Source organism: Nematostella vectensis, chromosome 8 (genome assembly GCF_932526225.1).
Source record: "Nematostella vectensis chromosome 8, jaNemVect1.1, whole genome shotgun sequence".
Taxonomy (NCBI): Eukaryota; Metazoa; Cnidaria; class Anthozoa; order Actiniaria; family Edwardsiidae; genus Nematostella; species Nematostella vectensis.
The window spans coordinates 2,580,892-2,591,418 of record NC_064041.1 but is presented as its reverse complement, the minus strand read 5'-3'; the positions used below and the strand labels follow the sequence as shown (position 1 = coordinate 2,591,418).

The following is a 10,527-nucleotide window of genomic DNA, read 5'->3' as shown; positions in this document are numbered from 1 at the left end:
TGCATGCCATTGAACATCTGGTCTTTAAGAACTTTAGGATTTTACAGGAGGACCCTGTAACTGCCGCTATTATACCTCAACAACCACTTTTCTCTTTTCAATGTGACAAGAATTTACATACCTCCTTTCTCAGAAGCACTTTGACTCAAACTAGTTCAGGGTCTGAGACTTTCAAGTGTGCTAGGAAGAGATGTACTTGTACCACGTGTACTTGTGAATACATTGCTCCTACCACGTTCATGACAAGATCTAATGAAGAGTTGTACCCTGTCATAGACTTAATCACCTGTTTATCCAGCAATCTTTTTTTCAATTGTATTTTATGTAAGGTTTGCGGTATACTGTAGTTTACATCGAAGAAACTGGTTCCATGCTCCGCACGGTTTTTGGTGAACATCGCAACGATCTAATAAACCATCGTAATTTCAAGCCAGTCTCTAGACACTTTAACCTCCCTGGCAATTCTGTAGACCACTGATCTATTTGCAGTTTGTTTGTTTTTCGTACAACGGCTCAAATGACCTTCGCATCCAGAAAGACAAAAAACTTTTCTTAAGAATTAAAATTATATATAATTATTAAGAATCCCTTAATACGCCAAGATCTACCGTAATTGCCTATTTTCCTTTTTGACTCTTTGATGGCTTGCGGAAGCAGCATCCGCCTACTACCTATTGCTGGCATTCCCCATTATGAATACAAACCCAACTTTATGTGATAATGCTCGAAAGGAAGGGGAAATTACTCTCATTCCAGAGAGGTGTTAAAAGTTAGTCAAATTGTGTTGATTTATTTCCCTGATGCCACCACGCCTACGCTGACCATCTCGTTATTCTACAGCTTGTCTAAAGTTTTTCTAGTGATACCAATTTTTGGAATTTTTGTAATCGTGTTTTGAAAATGTCTTGTCTTGGCGACCTTTTTTTGATTGGCTGACGTCAAGAGTTGTACACACTTTATGGGATAGAGTAGATGGTAGGGTAAGACAGATTGGAACCAGTGTAAATAGTGTGTAAATATTAGAACGATGCGCAACAAGAGATCGGAAAACAAACTCATGAGAAGGAAGATTGTCACCAGACAATAAAGCATACCTCATATCTGTTTTACTCTTAGGAATCAAAACGGAAAAATGTCTATGTATCTTCAAATTGAATATGCGACCACTTAGTATTGCAAATTTCATCATAGCGAAGAAAAACGGCAAAACCTAACAAACAAATAGACTAGACTAGTTCAGCTAGACTGAAGAGAGGAAAAAGATAAACCTGACTGCACTAAACTAACTAAATACAAAGCAACATATGTATCTTCAGCTGTTGAGTAATTGACCTCATCAAAACAGCTTGCCCACTGTTTCCACTTTTTAAACTTTGCAAAGTAGCCTTTCACAGTAGTAGGGGCGTTGGAGGACAATAGAGCTTCAGGAATTTGTCTTGATAGACCAACCGTAGAGGGTTATCTAAATAAGCAAAACGACTTGTAAAGAAAAAAAGGAAAAAACAACCATTAATCTCAAATTAGTAGAGTTTAATTTTACATCAATAATGACGTCATAGTAATGACGTCATAGTAATGAGACCAATCAACACTGAATGCATTAACCGCTTGTGTACCTGGACACCAGAACTTAGAATAAAACTTAATACACTCGGCCGGATTTCGAGAGGCAAAACAATCAGCTGAAAAGGAGCCGAATAGTGAACACATGCGAATGAAAAAGGCATCGGACACAGTCCAGTCATCATAATCGACAACTCGACTAAGCAAACCAGCATACTCATTAAGTTGCCTAGGAACCCACTCGACTTCAAGAGTAACTTGATGTGAAGCACAAAAATGAAAAATATCCAAAGCCATCTTATGAAGCCTAAGAAACATGCTTCCTTTACAAGTTATAATAGCAGCATTGCGATTATCTGTATAAATCTTTACAACTTTACCCTGAATGAGTGATCTGAAGGACTTAAGTGATTAAAGAATTGCTAACAATTCACGGCCATTGCTATCCGAAACGGATTCCATAGTAGAAAATGCTTGAAAAAATAATTCGAATTCAGCGCTATCTTGAGAGCATGTCCACCGCATGTAAAAGCACTTGCATCAGAATAAACAATAACGATGATCTTAGAATAGGAAACAACTTTACCCTGAATGAGTGATCTGAAGGACTTAAGTGATTAAAGAATTGCTAACAATTCATGGTCATTGCTACCCGAAACGGATTCCATAGTAGAAAATGCTTGAAAAAAATAATTCGAATTAAGTGCTATCTTGAGAGCATGTCCACCGCATGTAAAAGCACTTGCATCAGAATAAACAATAACGATGATCTTAGAATAGGAAAAAAGAATCCTATTATTTGAACTCACGGATGACGAAAGCCAAAAATCAATTTTTTTACAAAGATATTATCGGCCTTTAATTCTATCAGACTTCATTGCTTGTCAATGCTTTCAAGATTACGCCGTATCTTCTTAGGAATAACGTTCCTGTTAGCCGGTGCAACGATCACATAGTGATCTTGGATGATGGCTTTGAGGCGATTCGTTGCCGGCTTTGTTTGGCTGTGCGTACGGTGCAGGGCCTGAAGCTCATGGTGGATTGATTCGCCTCCCTGCTCCCCGAAAAAGCCCAAAGGGAATCTCCAGTGCCTGATGAATTCCACGACGTGGTGCTCCAGCATGTGGAACTTGAGAGGGAAAGACTCATCAGGAAATGTTTCGTGGTAGTAACCAAATAGTCTTTTGATATCTTGCTCTGTTGACGAAAAATAAGCCAAAATAGGTTTGAATATTTAGGTTGTAGAATGGCACTATTTCAACTCGTATTTACCCAGAGTTGATAACTGTTCTTGGGACATAGGGGTCGCAGAATTGTACTTGAAGTGCAAACACTGAATAAGCTGAACACCTGTTGGAATTTTGCCTTACAGCTCTCAATGACATTGACTGTGGCAAATGGCTTCGCTATTATTGGGCTTTAGAGACAAATGTGAACAAAGTCTTTAACATCTGTGTAGCTTTAGTAAATATTGTACACACCTTCAATGCAATGTTCACATGGTTTCCCACGTAGCTGTTGCTGTGGTATGCTTGCCGCACAATGTTGATTTGCTGAAGCTGCTGCTCCATGGCTTGGTGGATCTTTCCTCTTGCACTGTCAAACTCCAAATCCTTCACTAGGTCACATGCAAGCTTTTTCCGGAAGAAAATTATTTTACCTGATTGAATGAACAGGAGTCGTGTGTTTAGGAATGCCTACTCTCTTAGTCTGCACAGCCTCGTCAAATTCATTTTGGATAAATCAAGCTAAAATTTATATTCAAACCTAACTTATTTGCTGCCCTTTTTGAGAGATCCCCTACTAACTTTACTAGGCCAGTGAGGTAGGGGTGAACATATTCCTCGTCACACTGTAAGCCATCATTGGTTATCTTAAATGTAATGTGCTCCTATGCTTGCTTGGCCTGCTTCCTCAGTTTCCTCGCCTTTTCACGGTGTCATTCAGCTGAATGCAGAGTCTTAACATATTGATCAAAATCTGTGTCACCAGTTTGTTCACCAGATGACTTGGCCTTATGCTTAGCAATCAATATGGTCATAAAACTTGAAAAAGAGTCCAAGGCTTATGTGTAGGACAGGCACACATATCTGTGAAAACATAAAAAAAGTATAGGGTGTGAGCAATATGCATTTATTTTCTACTTTGAACAATGAGATTGGACAAATGTTATCTGCACCCTATCGCTTGGGATGTCCAAAAAAAGGCTCGTGGATGACATTGAAGTAGTCTTTAGCCTTTTTCAAGTCCCCATTTCCTTCGTCAAGAAACTTCTGCAGCTGTTCTTCCATGTGCTAGGGTGTTCTGGGCTGTATGGGGTCACGCTCCTCGGGTGGTTTCCGCATGTCTTGGTTGTGTATCAAGCACCAGACACATGGGTGTCGTTTTTTTGAATAAATAACATAGAGGTCACTAAACTAGTTTATCCATCATAAATCAGCTTATTGGCTTTTCTTACCGCTTGCACCAAATATTCCAAGCATACGGCAGATATACTCATAGTCACCAAAAGCAAACAAGATGACATTTTTGTCCCTAGAGTTAAAAACAGGGTAATGTTATTGTATTTGTTTTGATTGAAACATCCATTTTTTCATAAAATTCATCTTTGTAGTCAGAAGTAACCACACGGAGGTTGTTTTTTGTATCCTTGCCCTCATATATGCAGAATACAACAGTATTTTTGCTGGAGTTTTGTTTCTCAAGAAACCTGAAAGGCAAACTTCATAGTGCCTTGTCCATGGTCACCACCAATCTTCCCATCGTGTCATGTCAGCACCCCGGCCCTGTTTTTAATAATGAATGTAACTTTAATTTTTTTTATTAATTAAAACATTTCGGTCTTTAGGGAGAAAATGGAATATATTTATTTTAGAGATATATCTTACTTTTCACTTCCATCCAGATATGATGTTATTTTTTCCCAAGATCCTCCACGTAGGCTCATGCCGTTTGCTTCACCATTGTAGCATTTCTGTTTTACTTCTTAGTGTGCTCAAGTGGTAGAAACTCGGCTACAACGTCATCGCCAATTAGCTCTTCTTTTTGTGATCTTTGTTTTTTTTTTCGCTGTTCATTTTAATACCCCAGTTACTAAACCACCTGTAGTAGCGAAACAAATACTTTAAGATCTGTTATTATTTCAACCAATTATTTCGTTTTAACAAAGGATTAATTAGGGTTTATTATAAATAAAAACCTACCGCCTAACCTTTCCAAGGGCAAACCAAGGTAGGCGGAGGTCAGCTTTCATGGCCAAGGCCTCTTCTTCTGGAATCCGCAAGATGAGTTCCTTGCCAAGGGCTTTCTTTAGAACTGCCTCCCGCTCCTCCTCCTTTTGTCGCAGATGTTGGATAACCAGGGTGTCCATCTCCCCACCCGCCCTTAGCCTCCCACCGACCTTCTGTAAATGAGAGACCCTTTTTCTCAAATGCCGGGGGGTATTTACCTTTTAGCGGCATGGTAGTGAGTGGTTTGGTCAGCTGAGCGCTTTAAAAGTACTCGCGCCACTGAAATCCCCAGTTCGGCGACCTCCCTATTCATTTTCCCATCTTTTAGCTCTTTTATGGCCTTGCTGATTGTCTGGGATGGCTGTGTTGGGCGGGCGTGGGTGACATTTGGTGGCGCGCTGCCTTTGCTTGGTCGACATCCATGTTCCCCACAATGCTGATATTGTATTTCCTTACCGCATCCTTTGCACTTGTTTATTTGACTTTCTATCAGACCAAGTAGTGTACGGTTGAACTTTTTGATGTCGTCCCAGGAACTGAGGCTTTTTTTAGAAATCGGGCATGAAGAGTTTACCGCAAGGGCTAGGATCCTGCGGGAATTCGACCAAAATTTTGCGGGAAATTGACCAAAATGTGGAAAATCGACCATAGGACCGGTCAATTTCCAGCAGGAGGAGTACCGTCTCTATATCTTTAATATTGAAGAAGATATAAAGGTCCAATTATAGGGAAAATGGCTGTTTTTTAAAAGTTTGAAGTCTTGTAAATTTTTAAATATAAATTACAAGAGGTTCATGTTTGCAGACGTTGTAGACAGTCCAATGTGCTACAAGACTAGTATAAAGATTTTGCCAAAACCTCATTTTTAGGGGATTTTTTTGGGAGTGAAAATGGGTTACAAATTTAAGTAAATTTTTATAAGTTATCCTCTACGTATGTCAACCATATTCATTGTGTGCACAGCCTGGATGCTGCCCTACAGACTGGCCGAGTGGCAGCTTCATCGAAGCAATATTGAAGACTTGACAGACTTGAAACCATACCGGTCATATACCTTAGAAAGTTGACTTGTTTTAAGCAAGCATGCTGTTGCAGAGCTATGGTGCTGGCAAGTGTGCACAACAAGTTTCATAGTCTTCCCTATATCCTTAATAACATATTTTTAGGATCATAATTTTCAAAGTTCAGAATTTTTTCTTTTCTTGATTAAAATGTTTACAGACCAAAGAGCTATAGCGTTGTATAGTTGTACCGACGGGCTTCTGGCAGGTAGAGTACGCCAATATCTACCGTAATTGCCTATTTTCCTTTTTGACTCTTTGATGGCTTGCGGAAGCAGCATCCGCCGACTACCTATTGCTGGCATTCCCCAATATGAATACAAACCCAACTCTATGTGATAATGCTCGAAAGGTCGGGGAGATTACTCTCATTCCAGAGAGGTGTAAAAAGTTAGTCAAATTGTGTTGATTTATTTCCGTGATGCCACCACGCCTACGCTGACCATCTCGTTATTGTACAGCTTGTCCAAAGTTTTTCTAGTGATACCAATTTTTGGAATTTTTGTAATCGTGTTTTGAAAATGTCTTGTCTTGGCGACCTTTTTTTGATTGGCTGACGTCAAGAGTTGTACACACTTTATGGGATAGAGTAGATGGTAGAGTAAGACATATTGGAACCAGGCCTAAAGTGTAAATATTAGAACGATGCGCAACAAGAGATCGGAAAACAAACTCATGAGAAGGAAGATTGTCAACAGACAATAAAGCATACCTCTTCAACATGTTATAAGGACATGTAGAATTACCTGTCTTAGCAATTACTACTGTAGAGCCTGAGCTAAGCTGATCTGTTTTACTCTTAGGAATCAAAACGGAAAAATGTCTATGTATCTTCAAATTGAATATGCGACCACTTAGTATTGCAAATTTCATCATAGCGAAGAAAAACGGCAAAACCTACCAAACAAATAGACTAGACTAGTTCAGCTAGACTGAAGAGAGGAAAAAGATAAACCTGACTGCACTAAACTAACTAAATACAAAAGCAACATACGTATCTTCAGCTGTTGAGTAATTGACCTCATCAAAACAGCTTGCTCACTTTTTCCACTTTTTAAACTTTGCAAAGTAGCCTTTCACTGTAGTAGGGGCGTTGGAGGACAATAGAGCTTCAGGAATTTGTCTTGATAGACCAACCAGTAGAGGGTTATCTAAATAAGCAAAACGACTTGTAAAGAAAAAAAGGAAAAAACAACCATTAATCTCAAATTAGTAGAGTTTAATTTTACATCAATAATGACGTCATAGTAATAGCTTAAAGTATGCATGGAAAATAATTATAATTTACGATATTCAAACAAAATAGTATATTTCACATACATTATAGGCTATAAAGCACATACAAGTATATCCTCATTATAACATATTTTCATCACTCTATCAAATTGTCTATAATACTCTAAATACGGAATAATCCAGATTTCACATAAGTATAACTAACTATATCATGTGTTAAAGGCTATAAAGCACAAATAATTGTATACTTATTATTCTAACAAGTTCATAACTTTATATTAAAAAGTATATCATATACTCATAGTACGGAATAATCCAATGCGTGAGCTATAAAGCTCCAGGCATAAGCCTATTCAACAGCATTGATTACAATGAAAATATTAAGCTATAAAGCTCAACTACTAAATAAAGCCAATGAGAAGCATCAAGCTTAATAACAAGAACCGATGATTTGAATTTATCATCCGAGAAAATGGTCTTAATGGTACACGGACCAAAAATTCCACTAGAATCAGAAAACTCTATGAACTCGACAACTGAAAACCTGGGCTCTTGCAAAGGAAAAAGCACTGACCAGAACACAGACGATTGCCATTTCGGGACAACAAGACACCCATGAGCACGGCAAGCCTCTAAATGAAAAACCGTGCGTGGGATGAGGTAGATAGGCGGAACAAGCCAATTATTGTCATGAGACCAATCAACACTGAATGCATCAACCGCTTGTGTACCTGGACACCAGAACATAGAATAAAACTTAATACACTCGGCCGGATTACGAGAAGCAAAACAATCAGCTGAAAAGGAGCCGAATAGTGAACACATGCGAATGAAAAAGGCATCGGACACAGTCCAGTCATCATAATCGACAACTCGACTAAGCAAACCAGCATACTCATTAAGTTGCCTAGGAACCCACTCGACTTCAAGAGTAACTTGATGTGAAGCACAAAAATGAAAAATATCCAAAGCCATCTTATGAAGCCTAAGAAACATGCTATGCGTTATAATAGCAGCATTGCGATTATCTGTATAAATCTTTACAACTTTACCCTGAATGAGTGATCTGAAGGACTTAAGTGATTAAAGAATTGCTAACAATTCACGGCCATTGCTATCCGAAACGGATTCCATAGTAGAAAATGCTTGAAAAAATAATTCGAATTCAGCGCTATCTTGAGAGCATGTCCACCGCATGTAAAAGCACTTGCATCAGAATAAACAATAACGATGATCTTAGAATAGGAAACAACTTTACCCTGAATGAGTGATCTGAAGGACTTAAGAGATTAAAGAATTGCTAACAGTTCACGGCCATTGCTATCCGAAACGGATTCCATAGTAGAAAATGCTTGAAAAAATAATTCGAATTAAGCGCTATCTTGAGAGCATGTCCACCGCATGTAAAAGCACTTGCATCAGAATAAACAATAACGATGATCTTAGAATAGGAAAAAAGAATCCTATTATTTGAACGCACGGATGACGAAAGCCAAAAATCAATTTTTTTACAAAGATATTATCGGCCTTTAATTCTATCAGACTTCATTGTTTGTCAATGCTTTCAAGATTACGCCGTTTCTTCTTAGGAATAACGTTCCTGTTAGCCGGTGCAACGATCACATAGTGATCTTGGATGATGGCTTTGAGGCGATTCGTTGCCGGCTTTGTTTGGCTGTGCGTACGGTGCAGGGCCTGAAGCTCATGGTGGATTGATTCGCCTCCCTGCTCCCCGAAAAAGCCCAAAGGGAATCTCCAGTGCCTGATGAATTCCACGACGTGGTGCTCCAGCATGTGGAACTTGAGAGGGAAAGACTCATCAGGAAATGTTTCGCGGTAGTAACCAAATAGTCTTTTGATATCTTGCTCTGTTGACGAAAAATAAGCCAAAATAGGTTTGAATATTTAGGTTGTAGAATGGCACTATTTCAACTCGTATTTACCCAGAGTTGATAACTGTTCTTGGGACATCGGGGTCGCAGAATTGTACTTGAAGTGGCAAACACTGAATAAGCTGAACAACTGTTGGAATTTTGCCTTGACAGCTCTCAATGACAATGACTGTGGCAAATGGCTTCGCTATTATTTGGCTTTAGAGACAAATGTGAACAAAATCTTTAACATCTGTGTAGCTTTAGTAAATATTATACACACCTTCAATGCAATGTTCACATGGTTTCCCACGTAGCTGTTGCTGTGGTACGCTTGCCGCACAATGTTGATTTGCTGAAGCTGCTGCTCCATGGCTTGGTGGATCTTTCCTCTTGCACTGTCAAACTCCAAATCCTCCACTAGGTCACATGCAAGCTTTTTCCGGAAGAAAATTATTTTACCTGATTGAATGAACAGGAGTCGTGTGTTTAGGAATGCCTACTCTCTTAGTCTGCACAGCCTAGTCAAATTCATTTTGGATAAATCAAGCTAAAAATTTATATTCAAACCTAACTTATTTGCTGCCCTTTTTGAGAGATCCCCTACTAACTTTACTAGGCCAGTGAGGTAGGGGTGAACATATTCCTCGTCACACTGTAAGCCATCATTGGTTATCTTAAATGTAATGTGCTCCTGTGCTTGCTTGGCCTGCTTCCTCAGTTTCCTCGCCTTTTCACGGTGTCTTTCAGCTGAATGCAGAGTCTTAACATTGATCAAAATAAAAGTAACGTGAAATGCAATGTAATCCAAGATGGCGAAAACTGGAAGTCGATGCCCGAATTTTAGGGCCCGCGTTCCCATAATCCTGTGCCGTCCAACCTGAACTCCATAAGCATGCATATACCGCTCAAGAAGACGTTTTTGCCATGACTCTTGCTGGACGAATAGAAAGGATTGTTCTGGAGATCTGAGTGGTTGTGAACTGTCTGCGGTTTCATTTTTTCACATCAGGGTTGTCCTCTGAACTCGTATTATCTCTAGTTCTGTAAAAGAACTCCGATTACGGGAGCTCTCTTCCCACTCAGCGATCTTTCTCTTTAGGGCTTCCTTATCATCGCCGCAGTACTCAAATGCGGCCAAACCTCTTGCGATGAGATTTTGCAAATCTCTTTGGGTAGCATAGTAGCGTTTAGTTTCCTTGAACTCTCAATATGCACCTTACAATTACATTTACTATCGCTCTCCACCTGCTAGTTGTCCCTTCTCTTCAAAATAATCTTATTGTGCCCATCAATTAATTGTTTTACATTTGGCATACAGCTATAGCTAATCTTAAGCGTGTTCCTGTTGAAGATTTTCTTAAGGGTGCTGCAAACGGGAAATGACTTAAATGGTGGGTTATACCAGATAATGTTCCTTTGTTTGCTGCGTCGTTGCGCATCAGGCCTATGTGCTGTTGGCTGGAACTTGAGCAGGTAATTATAGCCGCTTTTCCTTAGCGCGTTTTGGTATTGGGGTGCGGCGTTGTTGAAGATTTCCTCGTCATTTCCTCGATATTTCTGACA

General features: G+C 39.3%; 2 protein-coding genes across 2 annotated transcripts; both read right to left on the bottom strand.

Annotated features, from left to right (window-relative positions):
- Positions 1-2,435: 2,435 nt before the first annotated feature.
- LOC125570210 lies at positions 2,436-3,568 on the bottom strand. The gene is made up of 3 exons (XM_048731512.1): positions 3,045-3,568; positions 2,836-2,881; positions 2,436-2,760 (listed from the first exon to the last, which is right to left on the bottom strand). Exons 1-3 carry the CDS (start codon positions 3,132-3,134, stop codon positions 2,438-2,440), a joined length of 459 nt encoding a protein of 152 aa, XP_048587469.1. The 5' UTR covers positions 3,135-3,568; the 3' UTR covers positions 2,436-2,437.
- On the bottom strand, positions 3,349-4,933 carry LOC125570209. The gene is made up of 3 exons (XM_048731511.1): positions 4,775-4,933; positions 4,008-4,121; positions 3,349-3,743 (listed from the first exon to the last, which is right to left on the bottom strand). Exons 1-3 carry the CDS (start codon positions 4,931-4,933, stop codon positions 3,585-3,587), a joined length of 432 nt encoding a protein of 143 aa, XP_048587468.1. The 3' UTR covers positions 3,349-3,584.
- Between the last annotated feature and the right edge of the window lie 5,594 nt (positions 4,934-10,527).